We start from the raw sequence: 24,897 nt of genomic DNA on the forward strand, positions 1-24,897 counted from the left end.
CTGATTTGACATAAAATATGATGTATTTCTGGCCTTTAGATGGGTGTGAGTTTTCTATCAGTTGGTGCCCAGTCATCAAAAAGTCAATACATTTTATTAAATGGAAATATATGTCTTTGAATAAATGGTACAGACTAGGGTAGTTTATGACAAGCCTTTACTGCTCTCGCAGAGAACACGATTGTCTGGGATTTGGACACCAACATTCCACCCTTTCTGCCCCTCAAGAAGCACTGCGGACACAAGCGATACTGTATTCATGGGGTGGCTGCATTAGTCTGACCGAAACAGAGAGCCCAGACATGTGGTGTTCATGTGGTCTGACAAAGGGGCACGCCCCCGAAACATAACGTTGCAATAAACACGCAGGGCTTTGCCCGCAAGCATTGAGCTCTGAGTGCCGGTCTTCTTCTTGTAACATGTAGGCAAGAAGTCAGTATGCAAATTGGTTTTGTTAATTTTTTCCACTTTGCTGTCTTCCCGGGTGTAAATGACCCAGTAGATGTCCGTGCATTTTTCTGTTTGCAAACTATAGTGTTGGCCACCAGGGGGAGCCCAAGATGGGGCTCAGCCAATAGCTTGCAAGCTTGGGTAGTAGATGTGGGTGAATGAGTGTGTTTCTGTGACTGCACCCACTCACTCACTTTCCACTGGAAGCCACAATGAATCATGTCCTGGGAACTAGAGATTGGTACATAATCACCCCATGTAGGATCTGTCAGTATTAATTAACTGTTAATGAGAAAAAACAAAACTGTATCAGTGTATACTATGTCTATTATTAATGTTAGGGCCAGGCTGATACCCGCAGGTCAGGTGCGTTCGGGCCGACCTCGCTGCACCTCTTGCAGGTCGTGGGCAGGTTTGGGTTGAGCTCTTCTGCCTGCTCTCCCTGGCCGCAATCTTAGACCGTGGCTTCCAATTTTATAGACTCGTGCCTGCCCGTTTTGTGATGTCATCAGCGGGGCAGGTCTATAAATGGAGGGCGGAAGCCAGGTGCAGGTCCGGTTTTTCTCGACCCATACATTACTAATATCTATATCATGTTTTTAAAGGGCAAGTCAAGCCTGCATCTAAGATGTCCAAATAATATGGCTGAATGTAGCCCTCCTAAAGCAGCTCCTCTGCCTGCCCCATTTCTAATGCATCCCAGTCGGTTGACACTTAGTCTTTTACAATGCAATGACATGTATGACATCACCACAGATTGCATCATCCATGACATTTGAAAATCATAATTATTGATTATTCAGGTAAAAGGAGCCCCCCAGTATTAAAGTAAAAATGTAAGAAACAGAACCCTACTACTGAACGGTCAATGCAATTCAGAAAATAGTGACTAGCGTTATTTTCTTTAACACCATTCAGATGTGCTACAGTCTCTTGGTTCCATTTATATGCTTTGTGGAATTTTATAGCCGTTATGAAACTGAGTGGCCTTTCGGTGGATGATGAGTAAAACAAGCGGCAAAAACCAAGGCTCCCACTGCCTTGCTAGCTACTTATTAGGATCAGGCTGAAATTAGAACAGTCTTCCTACAACGTATGTCCTCCATTCTCCAGCTTACAGACATCAAGAGGATGCAGTGCTCATTTCAAGATGAATGAATATAATCAGTACTTACATAAGCACACACTGTATGACAAAAGGCAACCATACATGGGCAGTACAAAGAGCAGTATGGCTGCCTTTACGTTTTTATTAGCCAATGGCTTGATTCTAAATGGAACAGAAGTGAAGAGAAGCTGCAACAACCCTATAGATATTGCTCAGGATCTTTGTGCCACCATACCCGCACTGAAAATCGTACAAACACGAATGGTTTTACTGTATGCGTGATGAACACAGGCTCGTCTTAAATTACAACTGGTCGGATATCAGTGCAATTCAACCACACAAAGCGACTGGGACAAACACTGTGGATGGATGGATCACCCGTTGGCCAACGTTATTTATAAACATAACACAGATATCCAGCCTATCGCATTTTGCGCTTTCCTAGTACTTAATTTGGCCGTAAACATTTAGGGGCAAATTCACTAAGATTCGTAGTTGCGCCAGGCGTAACTTCGCCGCACTTCGCCAGGCGTAGTTTCGCCAGCGCTTCGCAAATTCACTAAAATCCGAAGTTGCGCTCGGGTAGCGTAAGGTTGCGAAGTTGCGCTAGCTTTGATTCGCTAAGCGAAGTTACGCTAGTGATGGTTAATTTGCATACGGCGCCAAATTCAAATTTCAATGGAGGAATACGTAGAATCACTACAAATGCCTGGGAAACCTTCAAAACATCAAATAAAAATTTTATTTTGCCCTACACATGTGCCCACTGTATAGGTAAGTTGCCATGAGTCAGGAAATGTAGGGGGGAAGGAGGGGAGCCCCAAAAAATGTTTCAATCTTTTTCAGCCTATCACCCATAATGTAGAAAACACGCCAGCGTTTTTTGGGACTTAGAAAAGATTTTGACTTTTTTTGAAGCAATCCCTATCTACTCTATTGCGCTTCGCCTGGTCTGAGGTGGCGAAGGAAGTCTAGCGTAAAAGGTAGCGTTCAGAACACTGCGCGCGTTAGTGAATTTGCGTAGTTACGCCAGGGTGCGAAGTAACACTAGCGAATCTACGCCAGCGTTCGTTAGTGAATTTGCGCAGTAACGAAAATGCATTTTTGAATATTGATCACTTGTTTTAATGCCAAGATCTTTAACTATAGGATTAAAGTCAGGAAAAAAATCAGACATATTCTGGACTTTACTTGACAGACAACACTAATACGAAAGTTGTGTCCCAGAAGTAGTACTGACAGTCACCCACGGATTTCATCAGACAGGCAATACACGCAGAGATATTATCGTTAGCCCACAGAAACGTTCTAACCGGTACGATAGACTAAACGACCAATCGCCATGGAAAATCATTTATATCTGTGCCAGTTTTACTATGTACCTATGACTAAGCGCCAGGGAAACATAAAACACATCTGACTGATTACTGTTCATTTAATAAATGCTGTTTTTACAGACATCTTCCAGAGGAGCCGAGCAGGTAACGTTCGGTGCGAGACTTGTAAAGACAGCATTTATTAAATTAACAATGAGACACTCCAATCTCCTAATTCCATTTTATCAGCACTTTCAGATAATACTCACGGCAGTGCCCCCGGGCCGTCCTTTTACCTTGGCGAATTGTGAGTGTGCACAAAGTGCAGATCGCCCAGAATACATTCTGAAGGCCATTGAGTGTGAGAACAACTTTCTCTCCATCCTGTAGGTAAATTAGGTAGGACACTAGGTGAAACTAATCTCATGGTTTAGATATTCTTGGAAATGGGCCTAAATGACTGAATAAAACAATGTTTGCTTAACTCCTAACAAGGTTACAGAAATAGGCAAAGACCCGACCTAAGGTTGAACTTATAAGGGAGGTGTGAAACTGTAAAGACCTACAGCTACTATTTATCTGAGGAAATATATGTTCAAACTCTGAAGTAGATTCTTGCATCGGGTTGGGTACCCGTGGAAAACCCGCAAAGTGGTTGGGTTTTGAGCAAAAAGTCCCCGAATCCTCAGCCATGCGGGCAGTCCGCGGGTAACCCGCTGTTATCTAACAAAGGTGTGGACTTGGTCCCTCTCACCCACCCTTGTGGTTTTTACAGTTAATTTTTTGTGAAGATTCAGTGACGTCACATCCGGTTTTGCGCATACCCCCGGTTCGGAAGGTTAGTTGGCCTATTATGGGTCGGGTAGCAGTAACATGTGGATCAAATTGCGGGTTCAGGTTGAGGGTACGGGTCGGGTTCCAAAAATGAACTTACTCTGAAGAGTCACCTGATTCAGCGTCGGACTGGGGTGCCAACCAGGGCTGCTCCACTGGGTTTTTTCCTGGTATCCCGCCAGTCCAGTCAGACCCTGCCCGGATTTAACATAGTTGTTTGGATTTGTGCAAAAAAAGCAGAACTTTCAGATTGGGACCCATGGGAAGAGATCACCACCGTCCTTGTCCAACAGGATATTCACACCTGCCCTATCAATATCTGGGCAGGACATCTCAGGAACACCATACACGGGCCAATAACATATCGACAGAGACCAATCAACAGCTTGTTTACGACAAGCGTTACTTATACTCTCTGGTCACATCACTATCCAAAAAGATACAGAATTCATGTCAAGTGAGGTTTTTTTTTTCCTATGAAAACATAGCCACAGTGGGTTTCCAAAAATTAGTGGATAATGCACTGCCCTGAACACCCTGCTGTAGAAAATACACAGAGTAACCCTCAGCTGTCACTTTGACCACAACTCAACTAAACTTCCACTAGCCCATACAAAACATTTAACAGAATTTGAACCATTTTGTGGAACATGGCTCAGCCAAGAAAACAGCTAAGATACTGCTCGATGAGGCCATCACACTTCATATACATTTTTCAGTACAAAATAACCAGGTAGTTAAATGGCTACTTGCTGTCTGTGCTTTGCACACCCATGCCGAATGACTTCATGCTGACCTCACTACCTCAATGATGTTATAAGGGATGTAACATTTCTCCCATAAAATCCATGTCCTTCCATAGAGAAACGAATACATTAGTGGCAATTAAAAACACAGTCATCCAGTATAGAATGTATTACATCAGGGGTGGCTTATGATCTCTATACTCACACGTTTATTAATCTGCTAACTTCTATACAGGTAGGATTTTTTTAACGGCCTGGCTAGTAAAAATGATGCTTGATGTCAATATTATTAATGGAGAAAAGAAATCAAAAGAATATGGGAAGGCATGTATTTTTTTATTTTCTAAGAGGCTGCTACCCTATTCAAGCGCCATCACTTTCAGGTGCCTACTGCGTGTAGAAACCAGAACTTCATCTGTACGAAGCAGGCGACATTTAGGAAGATAAAAGAAGATGGCGGCACTCAGCACCCCATTATGGTGTTTTTTTTTTAAATAAGAGAAGCACCAGTATAGGGTAACAGCACTAGGGTGCCTACCAGCTTGTCACCCAGCAATTCTACCTTTCCTTCCCCCTTATGGCTTTTGCTTACATTGAAACATTAAAAAAAAAAAATCCAATAGAATTGTTTTGTTGCTGACACAGATTGATGCAGCTAACAAGGTACCGTTTCATTAAAACAGGAAAAAAAACAACAGATTTTCTACTTCTATTCATTGAATTCCCTGGGGGAGAGAAAGGTTTCCAAGCAACAAGCCAGCAGTTACAGCTTCATACTGACTTTTCTGGATCCGGCACAAATGGACAACAGAACAACAGAAACTTGCCCTATTATTCCCAAGCCACTTTACTGGGGTTTGTTCACAGAGTGTGTTTTGATAATGATGGGGGAGGGGGGGTTAGTCCCAAAACAGAGGAAGAGAGAAAAGCAGCTCTAACCGATTTAAACATGATTGAAACGTTTGGAAAATATTGTGAATTCTTCAGTTCTTCAGGCACGTGCCGGCCCCTTCCATGCCAAAAACAGCAGCTGGCGGGCAGGATCCTGGCAATTGTTATCTGCTTCTTGCATCGTACTCAACCAACGCTGCTGTTATTAAACCTATAATTGTGCCAGCCGGGGCTAACCCATCCTCTTCTACAGTGTCCCAATATTTAATCATAATATGAAACACAAATGATTCAATAGTGCATGTTATACAATATCGGAATATAAAAAGCAAAGAAAATAAATACTAAAGAAACATTGCAGTAAAAGGGGAAGTATACCCCTCGTTCACATGAATTGAGCATGTGACAAACATATTACATGCATAAAACAATAGTCTGTTCAGCACAAGCCCTATTCACTGAACTCACGTGGGAGTGTACTGTAACTTTAAGTGGTCTATGAGGGATGACTTGTGACTCCCGATTGCTGCGTTATAAGATCTGAACATGTAGCCGCTACCAGGGGCGATCCTGGCCCCTCCGCCGCCTGAGGCAGCAGCAGTTGCCGCCGCCCCCCTCCATCGTGCGCTTACCGTTTTGGTGGGGTCCAGGGGGATCCACGAGGGCGGCAGAGAGGGCCAGCACGCTCGTGCAGAGAGCCTAAGTGCACTCTCTGTGGTAGATGAGCCGGAAATTCAGCTCTTAAAGTACCATGAGCGGCAGGGCCGGCCTTAGGCCAATTGGACCAATTGGGCCCAATTGGGCCCCGCACCGCTGGGGGCCCCGCACTGCCCCTTTCCTTTCTATTTTGTGCCTGTATGCCCTTATTTTCCTAAATACTTGCTGTGTCAGTAGCCAGCAACACTTTGTCTAGGGGCCCCGCCAACATGGTCCCAATTGGGCCCCACATTTGATAGGACCAGCCCTGATGAGCGGCATTTTTGCTGCCCCTGGTACCTAGCGGGGCGCTGCCGCCTGAAGCGACAGCCTCATCTCGCCTCATTGGCAAAGCGACTCTGGCCGCTACGGTATCATCCCTGGCTTTCAGTTAGTCGGTATAGTTCTCTCACTGCACCACATGGTTCCTATATCTATTTCAAAGAACTGGAACAGTTAGGGGCAGATTTATTAAGGGTCGAATTGAAAATTAAATTTTTGCTCAAAACTCTCAAATTCGACTAGGGAATAAACTCAATTCCTGTTTTTTTAAAAAAAAAAAAAAAAAGATTTTTGAGATTTATCATACTCTGGCCTTTAAGAATTCAAATTCGACTTTTTGCCACCCAAATCCTGACGAAATCTTGAAAGTCAATGGGAGAGGTCCAGTGACCAATATGGAGATGTTTGTAGCCTTCCTGAAATTCGGAGAAAAAACTGGAATCAAATTCGATTCATGTGTTGGGTCGGTAAAATTTATCCGAGTCTTAGATATCCAAATTATTTAATAAAAAACCGTCCAATCGAATTTCGATTAGAGTTTTTGGGTCGGTAAAATTCATCTGAGTCTTAGATATCCACATTTTTTAATAAATAACCCCCCAATCGAATTTTGAAGAAAATCTAATTCAATAGGTTTAAAAAACCTCACATGAATTCAAACCTTGATAAATGTGCTACTTAATGTGGCTGCTGATTGATGAATGAGCAACTGGCCCCCAACTTGTGCCGTAGCCGTTTACAGACTCACGGCCCCTATAAAACAATGCCTCACTATTCCGGGGTATCCAATCATCTTGTAGGCAACGATTCAACTGCAGAGCCTGTCACACTAGCATAGTCCAAAAATCTGTTTGTAAAATGTTGGCAGGGGATGCTGGGAGTTGTAGTTAAGTCCCTTATTTAGAAATGCCTGGGTGGGTTACCTTTAAAGGAGAACTAAACCACTAAAAATGGCATATTTTATATACTGAACTTATTGCACGAGGCTAAAGTTTCAGCTTGTCAATAGCAGCAATGATCCAGGACTTCAAACTTGTCACAGGGGGTCACCATCTTGGAAAGTGTCTGTGACACTCACATGCTCAGTGGGCTCTGATTGGCTGTTGAGAAGCTAAGCTTAGGGCTCGTCACTAATTATCCAGCAGAAAATGAGCTTCCCCTGTAATATAAGCTGATGCTACAGGTTTGCTGATTATTAAATTCTGATGCTAATTGCACTGGTTTCTGTGCTGCCATGTAGTAATTATGTGTATTAATTACTAATCAGCCTTATATTGTGACATTTCTATTCTATGTGTACTGTATATTGTGAGTGGGTCCCTAAGCTCAGTAAGTGACAGCAGCACAGAGCATGTGCAGTGAATCAGCAGAAAAGAAGATGGGGAGCTACATATAAGCCATGAATATCTTGTACATTATATCCTTATAAACGGTGAGTTCTGAGGTCATCAGTTATAAACGGTGAGTTCTGATGTCATTTCTGTCACATGACTCATTGAAACTTGTGTATTATAATAAATAAAGTACCCCCAGTTGTAAAATATGAGGATATTAGAAGTTACCTTGGAGTTCCATGACCTGTATAAAAACACTCGGCCTTCTGCCTCATCTTTTTATATGGTCATGAAACTCCTCGGTAACTTATAATAACCTTATATTTTACAAGAGGGGGTACTTTATTCACTATATAAACTGTTTTGATGTCATCAGTTATAAACGGTAAGTAGTGATGTCATTTCTGTCACATGACTCACTGAAATGTGTGTATGATAATAAATAAAGTACCCCCAGTTGCAAAATATGAGGATATTAGAAGACACCTCGGAATTCCATGACCTGTATAAAAACACTTTATATGGTCATGAAACTCCTCGGTAACTTATAATATCCTTATATTTTACAAGAGGGGCTACTTTTTTTTATATATATATATATATATATATATATATATTATAGTTTTTTTAATTGTTTGCCTTCTTCTGAAGCTTTTCAGCTTTCAAACAAGGGTCACTGACCCCATCTAAAAAACGAATGCTCTGTTAGGGCAGGGGCACACAGGCAGATTCAGGGAGATTTGGTCGCCTGCCGATTAATCAACTATTCTTCGGGGCGACAATCTCCCTGAACTGCCTTCACCCTGCTAAAATGAAAAATCGCCTGCGGCAATGCACGCTCGGCTCTTCGCCCCAAAGTTCGGAAATCAAAGTGCCGCGAGTGCCATTGCGCTGGCGTTTTCTCATTATAGCAGGCGGAAGGCAGTTCAGGGAGATTGTCGCCCCATAGAATAGGCGATTAGTCGCCAGGTGACTAAATCTCCCCGTGTGCCCCTGCCCTAAGGCTACAAATGTATTGTTACTTTTTATCACTAAGCTTTCTATTCAGTGTCTCTCCTATTCATATTCCAGCCTCTTATTCAAATAAGTGCATGGTTGCTAGGGGGATTTGGAGCCTAGCAACCAGATAGCTGAAATTGGAAACTGGAAACTGCAGAGTTGATGACTAAGAAGCTAAAGAAGTCAAAAACCAATAGCAACACAGAACACCCTTCTCTACATCAGGCGTAAAGTTAATTTAAAGCTGAACAAGCCCACTGAGCGGTTCCCTAGTTACACAGGAAGTTCCCGTGAGCCTCAGCTGGAGCGCCAGTGAGTCAGCAGATTAATCCCCAATGAGCAGTGACAAACACTGAAGTAACCGGAGGCAAAGCCAAGGCACGTGAGGGCCTATAACCCACGGCAATGTGTCACACACCCTCCCCACCAGTCCCAGCGGCTTCCTCCTCCCCCATCAGGGCGGAGCGCGCGCTCGATCCCGCTCAGAGATGACCTCATCTGTGGTGTGGGATGACGTCAAATTCAAGATGGATGGAATCACAGCGGCAGCCGCGCGCCAGCGACTCGCAGAATAAACCCGAGAGGCAGCGGAAGAAGACGAAAGCGCTACGAAACGAACAAGCTGTGAGGTACGGGTGGTTTCGGGGAAGTCTTATTACGGCCCCAGCGGCGGGTTTTTGGATCGACATAGATTTCCCTCGCTCGGATGTAACTTTGTTGTTTTATCCGACTCTTTTTTGCTTTCCTGAGCCCCTGTTTAAAGTCATCTTCGTTCTTTATGAGCCGTCAGCTTCCTCGGCGCCCCTTATTCAACCGCTTACTGCGCATGCGTCAGCTGTCCCAGCCTGGCGAGCGCTTCAGCGCAGGCTTCGGCGGGAGATGGCCACGTGACCCTCCCAGCGAGCGCCTATTGGCTGGCTTCAACACCTTTCTAGATACGTCCCTTGTTGTGTCAGTGCTGAAACGGTCGTTATGGTGACGTGATCGCTTTAACCCGTTCCATCACCGTAGCTTCTCACAATCATTACAGGGTGAAATAATAATTTCTAAAAAGATTCCCCAGAAGTCAGCTGATGCCTGAAGTAATGACCGAGGTCACGTGCGTACAAAGAAAGTTTTGTCTTTTTGTTTTTTTTGGTCATTCTCCGAGGCGGTTACGTGCCGCGTGAGTGAGCTGAGTAGCCGTGACGTCACCGTCTCGCGAGATGAGAGCTATGACGTCAGGGTTAGCTGTCAGGCAGGAGTTGCAGTTTGATGGCGTTGCGGGACGTTTAAGCTTCGATGCTGGACTGTGTGGCCGGTATGATTATTATATGATTATTCTATAGTTGTGCTTCTAATCTCATTAGTCACATCCCTGTCTGTGTGTTACTCTCTGTGTCCCAAACTTCCCTCACTTATTTCTCCTCATAAGTGCCCTGCCCCCTCTTCTCTTCTACTTCCGCCTCTTATTCTCCCTCTTTACTTCTTGTCTCTTCCACGTTCTCTCCTCCCTCTTCCACTCACCTTCTTTTCACTCTCTCACTTAAATCACAGCTCTCTCTTTATTCTCTTCCAATTCTTTCCTTTTGCTTCTCTTCTTGTTCTTCCCTCTTCCATTTTGCTCCATAAATTTTCTGTTATTTATTGTTTCCATTCAGCAACTTCTTGTCCTTCATCTCAGTTCTCTTTCCTTTTCTTATTGTCCTGTCCCCCTGTTCGCTCCTTTACTTTAAAGGAAAACTATACCCCTCAAACACGTAATATATAAAAAGATATTGCATCAAACAGCTCATATATAAAACCCTGCTTGATGTAAATAAAACATTTTCATAATAATATACTTTTATAGAAGTATGTGCCATTGGGTAATATAAATAGAAAATTGCCATTTAAAAAAAATAAGGATCGTATGATTCACGGTGCACACAAACAAACCACACATGTTAGGTCACATGAGCCAATTAACAGACAGAGTTCTGTCTTTTGCTTCCACACTTCTTCCTGTTACAGTTAGAGCTGCAGTATTTCTGGTCAGGTGATCTCTTCCTGTTACAGTTAGAGCTGCAGTATTTCTGGTCAGGTGATCTCTTCCTGTTACAGTTAGAGCTGCAGTATTTCTGGTCAGGTGATCTCTGAGGCAACACACAGGCCGTCACAAAATGGTGGCTCAAGGCAAGAGATGTAAAAGGGCGATATTTACTTAAATATATACTCCAGGTTAAGATTCTTTAATATGCCGCTTAATTTGATATAAACTATCTGTTGCTCAAGTATTCATTTTGGGGGTATAGTTTTCCTTTAAAGGGGTGATTCACCTTCAGATTAACTTTTAGTATGTTATATAATGACCAATTCTAAGAAACTTTTAAATTGGTCTTTATTAGGGATGCACCGAATCCACTATTTTGGATTCGGCTGAACCCATAAATCCTTCCCAAAAGATTCGGCCGAATACCAAACCGAATCCTTATTTGCATATGCAAATTAGGCGTGGGAAGGGGGAAAACATTTGTTACTTCCTTGTTATTTGAGCAAAAAGTCACGCGATTTCCCTCCCACCCCTAATTAACATATGCAAATTAGGATTCGGCCTGGCAGAAAGATTCGGCCGAATACTGCTGAAAAATCCCGAACCGAATCCTGGATTCGGTGCATCCCTAGTCTTAATTTATTTTTATATAGTTTATGAATTATTTGCCTTCTTCTTCTGACTCTTTCTAACTTTCAAGACGGGCTCACTGACCCCCTCTAAAAACAAATCCTCTCTAAAGCTACACTTTCACAATTACATTTTATTGTTATTGCTATTTATCACTAATCTTTCTGTTCCGGCCCTCTCCTATTAATATGCCATAATCTGATTCAAAGCCATGCATGGTTGCTAGGGTAATTTGAACCCAGCAACCAGATTGCGGACACTGCAAACTGTTGAACTGCTGAATAAAAAGCTAAATAAGTCAAAATAAGTCAATAAGTCAAAAGCCACAAATAATAAAAAATTAAAACCAGTTGCAAATTGTTGTAGAATATCGCTCCCTACATCATACTAAAAGTTAACGCAAAGGTGAATAACCACCTGTTGGATAAAAATGTTATCCCCAAACAAAGGTGCAGGCTAATGGAGCCCGTATTTCTCCGCAATACCAATCCTTGTCTAATCAAAGCCTTAATTCACCTATTTAATCTTTCGCTCTCAACTGGACTGTTTCCTTCTCAACTAAAACATGCTCTTGTCACCCCCATTCTGAAAATCCTCTCTTGATCCCTCCAATCTTGACAAACTCCGACCTATCTCTCTGCTACCTTTCATCTCTAAACTACTTGAGCGCCTAGTCTACAACCGACTAACCTCATTCCTCTCTGACAATAACCTGCTGGACCCCCTACAATCTGGTTTTAAGCCACAACACTCCACGGAAACTGCCCTGACCCGACTGACTAATGACCTTTTAACTGCTAAAGCCAACAATCATTTCTCACTACTAATACCGCTTGATCTCTCAGCTGCATTTGACACTGTAGATCACCCTCTCCTGCTCCAGTCCCTCCATTCGCTTGGCCTTCGTGACACAGCCCTGTCCTGGTTCTCTTCTTACATCACCAATCTTTCCTTCAGTGTCTCCTACAACGGAGTATCATCTTCTCCCCTACCTCTTTCTGTTGGAGTTCCTCAAGGCTCTGTCCTGGGACCATTACTCTTCTCCCTCTATACTTCCTTGGCAAATTAATCAACTGGTATGGTTTCTACTACCACCTCTATAATGACGATACTCAGATCTATCTCTCATCTGATCTCAATCCAGAACTCCTAACTCGCATCTCCTCCTGCCTGTCCACTTTATCTACCTGGATGTCGCAACGCTACCTCAAATTAAACTTCTCTAAAACTGAAATGGTTCTCCAACTAACACCAGTAACATCCTGGAAGTATCCATCATAGCTAACAATTCCACCCCCTCTCCCCAGGCCTTGGGGTTATCCTAGATTCTGCTCTGTCATTCACTCCTCATATCCAGTCACTTATTAAATCATGTCACTTCCACCTAAGGAACATATCCAAAATACGATCATTTATCACCCAAGATGCTGCCAAAATTCTTATTCACTCTCTCATCATATCACGTCTAGACTACTGTAACTCTTTTAATCGGCCTTCCCCTCCAGAGACTGTCACCTCTCCAGTCCATAATGAACACTGCTGCGAGGCTCATACACCTCAGCATCCGCTCCTCCTCTGCCTCGCCATTCTGTCAATCCCTGCACTGACTTCCGTTACCTTTCAGAATCAAATTCAAATTAATGACCCTGACTTTCAAAGCACTTCATAACTCTGCCCCTCCCTACATTTCTGAACTCATCTCTATATACTCACCCAACCGCTTACTACGCTCCTCTACTGACCTGCTACTCAACTCTTCTCTCATTACCTCCTCACATGCTCGCATTCAAGACTTTGCAAGGGCTGCACCCCTCCTCTGGAACTCTCTCCCACAGTCTGTCCGACTTTCTCCCAACCTTTCTGCTTTCAGGAAATCTCTTAAAACGCACTTCTTTCGAGAAGCCTACCCTCACTCTGCTTAACTACCAAACCCAACACCACATACAATACCACATTTCTCACCCACTTAATTCGATCTTGCCCACTCCCACACCTTGTGTATTACTCCCTTCCCTTTAGAGTGTAAGCTCTTTCTGAATAGGGCCTTCCTCACCTTTTGTACCGGTATTGATTGTGATGTATGTAACTCCATATGTTCTATGTATATATTTCATGTGATTTAGTTGTATAATTACATTTACTTTATAGTGCTACGCAATATGTAGGCGCTATATAAATACACGTTAATAATAATTAATAATAAAGTTTTCCGGTTGGGTAGAACTTTTTTTTTTTTTAAAAAAAATAAAAATAATAATCTGCCACAAATTGCTCATTATGTGCGTGACGTCAAATGTGCGTTGTGCTCATGCGCGTTACTTAACATGGCTGTTCTCACAGGAGCTCCCTCCTGGTGCAGGAAGCATAGCGCTGGCAGGGTGCATTAAAAAAAAAAATACTTATATCCCCAACCAAAATACGGGCTCTGCACCTTTGGTTTGGGATAACATTTTTACCCAACAGATACCTTCTGATACCAACAGATGTTACCTTCCCATTGTTTGGCTGATATCACTCCAACTTGGAGTACAGCAGTAAAGAGTGACTGAAGTTTATCAGAGCACAAGTCACATGACTGGGGGCAGCTGGGAAACTTGCAATATGTCTAGCCTCATGTCAGATTTCAAAATTAAATATAAAAAATCTGTTTGCTCTTTTGAGAAATGTATTTTAGTGCAGAATTCTGCTGAAACCGCTCTATTAACTGTTGCGTTCTGAAAAAAACATGTTTTCCCATGACAGTATCCCTTTAAATCCAATTTGTCGCTATCCCCCTACTCCTGCCACCCATAGTCCTCATCTTCTGCTCAGTTCCTCTCCTTTAGACAATTTCTTCTCTTCTGCCTCCCATCTTAGCTGCTTCCAAGCATCACAACCCTTATCTCTGCTTTCCCATTTTACCCACCCTGTGTTCTCCTGCTACAGTGAGACATTGCATCACAAACATAGGTGTCACATGGAGTCATCGTTCTATTGGCTGTCCAAATGAATTTGTTGGGACACTGCTTGTTCCCCACTGCTTCCTTATTTTCAGTATTCAAACCCAAACCAACTCTCTGCCTTCCCCTTTTTTCTCATGCCCCTTTAATTTCTAAATTATCCTTTCTCCCTTTCCTAATAATTCCTGTTCTCTTTGTGGTACAACTAGAGTCAGTCTTTTACCTTTTAGACTACCTTGTGTTCTCCTGCTACAGTGAGACCGCATCATAAGCGAGGGTGTATCATAGAGTCAACAGTCAATCATGGTTCCAAGTGAACGAGCGGTAAAAGTTGACAGGTCTCTAAATCTCGATCTGCTTGTTAAATCCAGCTCCCTTATTTGCAATATGCAAACTCTGTTTTACAGTGACCGTAAAAACACTGGGAAGCTGCTGCTGATCAGAATTAAATGAGAGGTGCTGGCTAAGGATCAGAGCAGTATTAGAGTACTGGAAAAGGTGAAGGTGCAAATGCTAGGCATCCCCTAGTGTTTATAATCACTTACCTAATACCCTGCCAGCTGCCTTTGTTTGCTGAAACTGCTCTGGCCCATGATTCTGTCTGAGCATTACAGATCGATGCTCCTTTATTCTTCAATTGCTCCAGGCCAACGCATGCGCAATACAGTGAAATAGCTGGATTTTTGCTTAAAGGAGAAGGAAAGGTTAAAATTAAGTAAGCTTTATCAGAAAGGTCTATATATAAATACACCAGTAAACCCTCAAAGTAATGCTGTTCTGGGTCAAAATAAACACAGCACTTCTTTCCTTCTATTGTGTACTCATGGGCTTCTGTATCAGACTTCAGGTTTTCAGCTTAAACCTCCTTGCCCTGGGCGTGAACATGCTCCGTTTGCTTCTCTCTCCCCCTCCCTTTTCCCCTTCTCTCCTCCCCTCCCCGCTGTAATCTGAACCAAGATCTATGAGTGATCAGGGAGAGACTAAGTCAGGAAGTGATGTCACACCAAGCTAATATGGCAGCTGCTATCCTAAACAGAGAGCTTCTAGAGCTGTTTACTCGGGTATGGTAAAGCATTCTGCAGAATAAATATAGTTTTATAGCTTGCACTATTGTGGCTAATCTATTGGCAATATATGCTTCAGTAGCTTTCCTTCTCCTTTAAAGTTCAGCTTTTCACTCTACTGCACATGCACTTGTCCAGAAGGTAACACACTTCTCCTACTGAAGTACTACATGGGCAGCTGAGTTTTTAGCAACAAGGTGCAGAGGCCTGGGGTATCAGGTTAGTGATTAGGCACCCCCAGTGATTTCACTTTTTTATTTTTTCTTTAACAAGAGTCTAAAATGAATTTTATTTTGGTGCTTTTTGAGATATTCGAATAATATTATACTGCTAGGCAGGCTTTTAGCTCCGCAGTTTTATGAAGGCCTTCCTTCATAAAACTCCTCTCATTTGAGGCAAAAGTCAGCTATTAGCAATCTAAAAATGCAGATAACTCAGGAACTGCTAAAAATAGAAAATTAATGTACATGGCAAAACGTAAGGGAAGCACACCGAGTACGTTTACATAAATTTTCTTCAGTTTAGATTGCCTAGAAGTCAACTTGGACCACATAAAGGGTCCTACAGAAATTGTAAGAGATAGGAGCTGCCTAGTGCAAAATGTGTGCACTAAAAAAAACACATATGGGCTGGACACTTGAAGTGGTGAAAATGGTGGGGTGACAATTTGGACTTCATGTCAAACGTCTTGTCAAATATGCTTCTTTAAGATGATCAACAGACGTTGAGATATTGTCCTTAACATAAAAACCATGCTCAATGAAGCAGAAACCTTGTGGTCTTCAACCACCTTTATTTTCATACTTTGTAGGAATTATTAGACCAAACTGATGACGGTAGATCTTGAAATCCCCATCTCTGCCTGGAATTACCATTGAAACCACATATAAACCATAAAGGGTTGGGAATCCCCTACTTCTGTGATTTGTATTAGAGGCAACGCAATAGCATTCGGAAACTGAGAAATGGATGGGCGTACAGTTGAGAATAAATGAGAGGTGCATGCTAGCTTGGGGTGGGTGGTTATGGTTGATCTGGTAAAGCATGTAGACAAATTTGCATGCTCATTGTGTAGGTATATTTATTTGTACCAAACCGTAAGGTTGATAGCAACACTTCTGTCCAACTGGGGGCCCACATGTTGTGTCTGTTTACCATGTGTAAAATTTAAAAGGTATCACTACAGAGATTAACTGGCCCCTTCAGACTCTAATCCCCTGTATTGTTGACACCTGTGATCTTGCATTGTTCACACTTGTGACACCTCTATTGTTTATATCCTAAAGCCCTGCCATTCTCTGCTTACTCAGTGCTGCTTGTGTGTGTCATTCTCTGCTTACTCAGTGCTGCTTGTGTGTGCCATTCTCTGCTTACTCAGTGCTGCTTGTGTGTGCCATTCTCTGCTTACTCAGTGCTGCTTGTGTGTGCCATTCTCTGCTTGCCCAGTACTGCTTGTGTGTGCCATTCTCTGCTTACTCAGTGCTGCTTGTGTGTGCTATTCTCTGCTTACTCAGTGCTGCTTGTGTGTGCTATTCTCTGCTTACTCAGTGCTGCTTGTGTGTGTCATTCTCTGCTTACTCAGTGCTGCTTGTGTGTGCCATTCTCTGCTTACTCAGTGCTGCTTGTGTGTGTCATTCTCTGCTTGCCCAGTACTGCTTGTGTGTGCCATTCTCTGCTTACTCAGTGCTGCTTGTGTGTGCTATTCTCTGCTTACTCAGTGCTGCTTGTGTGTGTCATTCTCTGCTTACTCAGTGCTGCTTGTGTGTGCCATTCTCTGCTTACTCAGTGCTGCTTGTGTGTGCCATTCTCTGCTTGCCCAGTGCTGCTTGTGTGTGTGCCATTCTCTGCTTGCCCAGTGCTGCTTGTGTGTGCCATTCTCTGCTTGCCCAGTGCTGCTTGTGTGTGCCATTCTCTGCTTGCCCAGTGATGCTTGTGTGTGTCATTCTCTGCTTGCCCAGTGATGCTTGTGTGTGCCATTCTTTGCTTGCCCAGTGTTGCTTGTGTGTGCCATTCTCTGCTTGCCCAGTGCATGCTTGTGTGTGCCATTATTTGCTTGCCCTACGCTACCTGTGGAATGTAACCCTGTTAGGGGGTTTGTTAGCATTTGGAAATTGTTGTTAAGGGCCCCTAAGGTTTTTAATCATGTGATGGGGGTTGTTGTATAGCCACAGGGGAGGGTGAGGCATATGGATTTAAGGGTATGCTTTAACATAACTTACATTTTTCTCATATGAGTGATGAGGGATTTCCCTGCAGTGAGCACCAACCATTTGGTTTTTTGGTGTGCTACCACCGTTAATGTGGATATGATCTTAAAAGTTCTTGTGGTAACATTGGTGTGGTTTAAAGTGGGTGTGGTTTAAAAGGGGAGTGGCCAACACTGACATCTATTATCGGCCCTCCACCACATAGGCCAGTAAAGTACCACAGAAGTTGGACAGCACTGATGTAGAACATAAGGAAAGTAATACTTATCATTTTGTGTCTCTGGGGGGGGGGGGGAGTTGTCAAGGAAGACTCCAATGTCAGCCCTGATGTCCTTTTGAATTATATTGCAAAGTTATTGATACGTGGAAGGGTTTATATACTGTAATAAGTAGGGATGCACCAAAACCACTATTTGGGATTCAGCAGAATCTTTCGTGAAAGATTCAGCCAAATAGCGAACCAAATCAGAATTTGAATATGCAGTTTAGGGGCAGGAAACTAAAAAGTGAGGAAAAAAATTTTACTTCCTTTTTTTGTGCCGAAAACTCGTGTTTTCCCTTCCCACTCCTAATTTGCATATACAAATTAAGATTTGGGTTCAGTTCGACCAGGCACAATGATTCAGCCAAATCTTGCTGAAAAAGGCAAAATCCTGGATTCGGTGCATTCCTAGTAATAAGCCCAGTGACCCACCAGCAGTTTGTTTTCCTTCTAACTATATCAGGGATTGGGTGCTGATTGGTTGATGTGTTACTTGGAAGGAGCAATTTTTTCACTGATATGGGGATAGTCTGTTCACATAAATTTTGCATCAAGTTCAGCACGCCCGCGTCAAATGCGCATGCCACGTCAAATGCGGGCTAGGCGCCCCAGTTTAGGTATGTCTGCAGCCCAGCGGTTGGGGATTTAGAAGATCTCACTGCCCGATTAATATTATGATGGTCATAGATTATATTCTCTTGTTTCATATAGTTTTCTTGTGTTGAAAGTGTATGTTTAATTATATTTACATTTTGTTTTTTTCCAGATACATCTGAAAAAATGGAAGGACTCATACATTACATAAATCAAGAGCATGCAAGCTCCATGCTAAGTGCTTTAAATGAAGGACGTCTAAAAGAACAATTTTGTGATGTTCTTCTAATTGTCGGGGACCAGAAATTCCGTGCTCACAAAAATATATTGGCTGCTACAAGTGAATACTTCCAAAGCCTGTTTGCTGAAAAGAATAATGAATCCCAAACAGTCTTTCAGCTGGACTTTTGCGAGGCAGATGCATTTGAAAGTGTTTTAAACTACATATATTCCTCCTCAATACTCGTGGAAAACAGTGGTCTCGCAGCTGTACAGGAACTGGGCTATAGCCTGGGTATCAATTTTCTGACAAATATACTTTCCAAAACCCCACAAACACCTTTTTCTTCCATTGAAAATGCAGATTTTAAAGAAGAGGATGAAAGTGGCTCTCAGCAAAGAAGCGTTATTGTTTGTCAGAACCGACTTGAGGCTCAAGATAGAGACAACAGTCATTTGCGGCGTGACAAAAGCCGGCCTTTAAAACCTTCATTATTGCCTCAAGGGAAGATACATGGAAATAGGCAGCACTTGAGGTTATCAGAACCACCGAACCGTTTGCTTGCAGAAAGAAAATGGCATAACTCTTATGCCTCAGATGATCAAGGTGTAAGCAGGTGTTTAAAAAGAAAATCCACTGTGCCTCAAAAATCATCTCCCCAACTAGACAGCGAGGACCAGCCTGGCATAAGTGGATGTTTGTTGGAAAATGCACCCGAAACATTTGAGAATCAAATGTTCGCATCTGTACCACCTTCTTACTCGTCATCGGAATATCCATATTCCAGTTTAGTAAGCAAAAAGGAAAGTGTTCCAGTTAAAGAGGAAGAAGAAGAAAGCGTGGTATATTACACTAAGCTTGGACTGAATTCTTCTGCTGGGTCAACAAATAAAAACACTGACCGCAGTGGCCCGCTTGTCAAAAGTCTTCTTCGGAGGTCTTTATCTATGGATGGTCAAGTTCCGGCATACTCACATTCTACAGATTTTCAATCTGTAGAAGCAATTATTGATAACTGTAACAAGGCAATAGTCAGTGCAGGATCGCAAAACCAATTAAAAACCGGGTCAGACCTAGATTTTAGAGACCAAGCACAAGAAAAATCCAATTTAAAAATATCATTTACATCTTCCAAGTCACACTCCAGGGAATCGATACCAGAAAAGGATGTTCAAGTAAAGAAAGAACCTGGTAGTCCTCCTTCAGAATCAAGTGAGATATTTAGGGTTACAGTGGGAGATGCTTCACCACCTTTAAAAAGAGTGATTCCTAATAAAGGTGACGACCCTCCAAATATAATTAAAATGCCAATTAAAAGAAAGCTTCAAGCTGACAGGCGTATGCTGCCTTTTAGAAGAGTAAAAATGAAAGCAGACGCCCCCCCTGATCAAGATACTTCTCTTGGTGAAGGATCTTTGATTTTGGATGCTGACTCTTCAGATTCAGAAAGCAGCAAAGAGCTCTATGGAGTAGTGAGTGAAACAAGACAAAATAAAAAGTTTAAGTGTAAACATTGCCTTAAAATATTTCGGTCAACGGCCGGGCTTAACCGCCATGTAAACATGTACCACAACCCAGAGAAACCATATGCCTGTGACATTTGTCATAAAAGGTTTCACACAAACTTTAAAGTATGGACACACTGTCAGACCCAGCATGGCATTGTTCGGAATCCATCTCCTGCATCGAGTGGCAGCACTGTGTTGGATGACAAATTTCAACGAAAACTAGTTGACATTGTAAGAGAACGAGAGATTAAAAAAACACTTTTGTTTAGGTTAAGGCGTGGCAAACAGGGCTTTCAGGGATCTTCTGGTAGTCCAGCACAAGCCCTCAGAAGAAGTTTACGGTCAAGATCTAAGAGCTCTTACATATGTAATCATTGCGGAAAATCTTACCGCTTCCTCTCTCAGTTTAAACAGCACTGCAAGATGCACCCAGGGGAAAAAAATCCATTTGGGAGCAAGGAAAATAAACCCAAAGAGCCTTCTCCTCCAAAGAGCCCAGTGGAAAATGAAGAGCTCTTCAACTGCCGCCTTTGCAATGCCAAGTTTCCGTCTTTTGTGGAGCAAGGTAACCATGAACGTATGTGTAGAAATGCAACACTCTGCCCTTACTGTAGTCTTCGTTTTGCCTCGCCCGATCTGAAAAATGAGCACGAAAGCAAATGTGAGTACAAGAAGCTTACATGTCTTGAGTGTATGCGTACATTTAAGTCTTCTTTCAGTATCTGGCGGCATCAGGTCGAAGTTCATAACCAAAACACAATGGCTCCAACAGAGAACATATCGTTGCCGTTGATCGATCACAATGGAGAAGTAAGGACTGTGTCGAGCATGAGATCGTTGGCAGAGTCAAGCAAAGTGAGTAGCTTTCTTTCGTCGAAAGAAGAGGGGATTTACAGTGACTCGTCGGACCATATGAACTTCGATTCCGAAGACTCCAGTTGTCTGCCTGAGGATCTCAGCCTTTCCAAGCAGTTTGATGTACAGGTCAAAGAAGAACCTGCAGACGACATGGAAGATGGCAGCGAATCAAACTTTGGTCCCAAAGATGAGCTCTCAGATTCTGAAAGGGGTGTGTGGGCTTGTGAAAAGTGTGGAAAGATTTTTACAGTGCATAAGCAGCTGGAGCGACACCAGGAGCTGCTGTGTTCCGTGAAGCCATTCATTTGTCACATATGCAACAAAGCATTCCGAACCAACTTCCGCCTGTGGAGTCATTTTCAGTCACATATGTCACACGCGGGAGACTCTCCTTTGAAAGAACCTGAAAATAGTGCTCCTGTAAGCTCCCCATCACCACCTCCTCCTGCTCCTCCACAACCACCACCGCCGCCACCACCACCACCTCCTCCTCCCCCTAAACTTCAACCTGCAGTACGGGCCAGCCGCACAACTTACCCCGATAAGATCGCTCCTCCAAAAATGTTTGCACCTCAAGAGTCGGACACTCTCTTTTATCATGCTCCCCCCCTTTCAGCCATCACTTTTAAAAGGCAGTTCATGTGTAAACTTTGTCACAGGACATTCAAGACCGCTTTCAGCTTGTGGAGTCATGAACAGACACACAATTAAACTTCTTTGTACGCTGGTGCTAAATGAATAAATTTGTATGAAATACCACTTAGAAAAAATAGCCTCCGAAGATCTTGACATCTGACCAATCTCTCTTGGTGTTAAATAAATAAGATGATGTGCAGTTACATGGTCTAATATGTTGTTAGTTGAGCTGTTAATAATCAATGTTTTTTTTCCGTGTGCATCAATACCTGTCCCTTTCTTAGTGCTTTTTTTTGAATATTTTTTGTTTTTTCCCCTTTATAATTGGAGATGTGCACAGACTTAAAAGTATTAGACATCAGTGTGAATACACTGCGTAAAGGGGATGCAAATCCCAAAATTAACTTTGGCCTAATGAAAGAAAATGTAGTATATAGCAACAGATTTTTATTGGTCTTCATTTTAGTTGTTAATGCTGTTGACTGCAATATTTAGCGGATATTTACAAAGACCCAGGGCAGGTGCAAAAGCTTGCCTCTTCGTGCTTTATGTGGAATGAAAGTTAGTGTGCAGGAGGGAATGCCGTCATGCCTGCCCCTCATGGATACAGAGTCAGACGCTGGCAGTGCTGTATTCATGAGGGCTGCTGTGAAATGCATAGACCTGAGGCAATTTAAAGGGAGTGGAAGGCAGGATGCAAAAAAAAAAATGGTGAATTGTGCATTTTTGCACTTTGCACCCTGCCTTTCACTTGGTAAATGAGTCCTTTTTGTTAGGAGCAAAGGTCAGCCCTTATGTTTCTTGTTTCTCCTGCTGACCGGCTGTCTTCTGCTGCATCGTTACAAAAGTCAGAGCCACCAGGGCCGAGAATAAAATGGGATAAACACTGCTGTCCATCGCCATTCCACTTGCAGTTTGACAAGTACAAATTTAAAAAGGACATGTACAAATTTAATCAATAAATATTGGAAATGTGCTTAGAATTACATTTTGGATCATTAGGCAGTTTTTATTTTTAGGTTTGCATCCCGTTTAATTTTTTTTTTCTTTTTTGTGGTTATATTTTTACCAAGTACAAATATTTGTAAAACTCGGATATAGATTGCCTGGAGTGCAGGTTGTGAATATTCTGTTCAGTTTTATTGAAGAGATTGCTAATAAGGTATTGGGAGGGGAGGAAAGTCAAATATTTCACCCCAGGTAATTTACCTTTATGGGATGCCTACCCAGCAGCCACTGTTGCTAATTTTTTTTCTTTGGTCAGAGTATATATATATTTTTTTTAATTTGTAAGACTTCCTTTTCTTTAAAAACAGTGGCAACCTAATTTTTTTTTTGTTTCTGTGAAAATGTTTCATTATTATAGTTAATTTGACCTAAAACATAAACTAAAACTTCTCTCTATCCAAAGGTAACATTAATGCCCATCTGGACTACATTTGCTCTGCAGATAACTATGCTGTGTGTTTAGCGCCTTAAACGTGTGCACATAGTTATATATATATTTTGTTAAGAGGGTTACGTTCGGAATTGGATGACCCTCAACTTTCCTATTTGTCATCAGAGAGTAGGGAGATTCTCATCGCAGCGTTCCAGCGTTCATGTAACGTTCTCCGTAATAGTTGTAGGACTGCTGCTTTATTTATTATTCGCTATTATCCTTATAAAATAAAAAAGGAATTCTACAAATAAGGTGAAAACAGGAAAAAAAAGCACAATAATTGCTCTAACAATTTACACAATGTTTGATGTTTAAGTATTTCAAATTAAACATTTTTAAATGAAATGGTGGAAGTAGTCATTTGTGTTGCCTTCAAAGGATTCATTATCTTGAATGATAAAGGACCAGTAACATGAAAATTTAAAAAAAATTTGTTGGTATACAACGAAAAAAAAAACACTTTGAAAGTCTTTATTAAGAAATAGCTTGCGCTCCTCTTCAGAAAAGGCGATCCATCGTGCAGCGCTCTATTTCTCCTCCCTGCCTTCCTTTTAGGAGTTAGGGAGAAGAAATAGAGTGCCGCACAATGGATCGTCGCCTTTTCTGCAGAGGAGCGCAAGCGGAGATTCAATAAGTTATTTCTTAATAAAGACTTAGCAATTTCAAAGTTGAATTTGTCTTGTGGGTTTTTTTTATTGTATACTAACAGATTTGTTTTTTAAAAAAATTGATGTTACTGGTCCTTTAAGCTGGCCATACATGGGCTCATAAATATGCCGACTTGGTGCCTTTGGGCTGAATATGTGGCTCTCTTGAATGTAATTGAAATTCGGAGGAAAACGGATAGGTTTAAAGATCCCGTCGCTAACCCCATCATGTGGTCCTCTGCCGACAGGTCATTGTGATCAACCCCAATTTGGCACATCATTTTGGTGGCAAAAACAAGATAAAGATGTGTTCAGTTGTTGAACTCACTAAACAAGTGTATTCTCAACAAGTGTGTGGTCGGCTTTAGACTGAAGGAATGTAGTAGAGGGGCCTGGCCCTTGAAGACAAATATGTGTGTGAATTTTTATCTGCTACTATTTGGTTACTACTTGCCTTAGCAACCAGGCAGCCGTTAGAAAGAATTACATCAATGGGAGACGTCATGGCCCTGGGTTATTCCCACGAGGCAAATCCCACATGGAATGTGGTTGCTGTGGTAAATTGTGCAGTGCAGAAGGTTTAAATTTGCTATATAGATATATGTTTCTTTAACGCACGATCAGAGGTATGAGTAGGGGTGAGTAACAAAGGGTTACATGATGGAAGGGGGTTGAGGTCACAGCAGTAAAGCATCATATCCAAGAAGGTAAAATCAATCCGCAATCATTTTTCATTGACCTGGCAGTTCATACGTAGGATTTTATGCACCGTAAATTAATTACATCCGGTTTCAGAATTAGATATAGCCAAAGGGAAAACACTGATTTGTAAGTATGGAGATGGGCTTTGTGAGCTATGGTGCAAATGCTATTGTGATATCTACTAATACTCGGATTTTTATTCTACTCTGAAGTATAGGGCTATGTGGGCCTGATCTCCCCGTACTTCTCTGTATTTTCTCCATCTTGTGTACTGTAATGATTTATATTTGGAGTGGTTCTTTTAATGGGGGATTTCTGCTTTAGCAGTTTGTAGCATATGAGAAGTCGTATGTTTTTGTAAGTCCTAGGAGCTCTGTTGTTACTGATTAGATTCTAACTTTCTTACCTCTTTGCCATGTGTAAGGAACTGGTTCCAAAAGGGCTGGATGATGCACCTAGATCGCCTATGTGTAATGGAGTATTTTTCAAACCTAGTCAACCCTAGTGATGCCGTGCTAGCTT

The 24,897-nt window shown here is 42.2% G+C and overlaps 1 protein-coding gene across 2 annotated transcripts; it reads left to right on the forward strand.

Moving 5' to 3' along the window:
- Positions 1-8,881: 8,881 nt before the first annotated feature.
- Positions 8,882-23,371, forward strand: zbtb21.L (zinc finger and BTB domain containing 21 L homeolog). 2 transcript variants are annotated; one of them, XM_018245875.2, is made up of 2 exons: positions 8,882-9,285; positions 18,536-23,371. In XM_018245875.2, the coding sequence occupies exon 2, from the start codon at positions 18,550-18,552 to the stop codon at positions 21,658-21,660; it is 3,111 nt and encodes a 1,036-aa protein (XP_018101364.1). In that variant the 5' UTR covers positions 8,882-9,285; positions 18,536-18,549; the 3' UTR covers positions 21,661-23,371. The 2 variants fall into 2 exon arrangements, with proteins under 2 accessions (XP_018101364.1, XP_018101363.1); XM_018245874.1 differs by lacking the exon at positions 8,882-9,285 and adding an exon at positions 9,292-9,956.
- Positions 23,372-24,897: the final 1,526 nt, after the last annotated feature.

Source organism: Xenopus laevis, chromosome 2L, assembly GCF_017654675.1.
Source record: "Xenopus laevis strain J_2021 chromosome 2L, Xenopus_laevis_v10.1, whole genome shotgun sequence".
Taxonomy (NCBI): Eukaryota; Metazoa; Chordata; class Amphibia; order Anura; family Pipidae; genus Xenopus; species Xenopus laevis.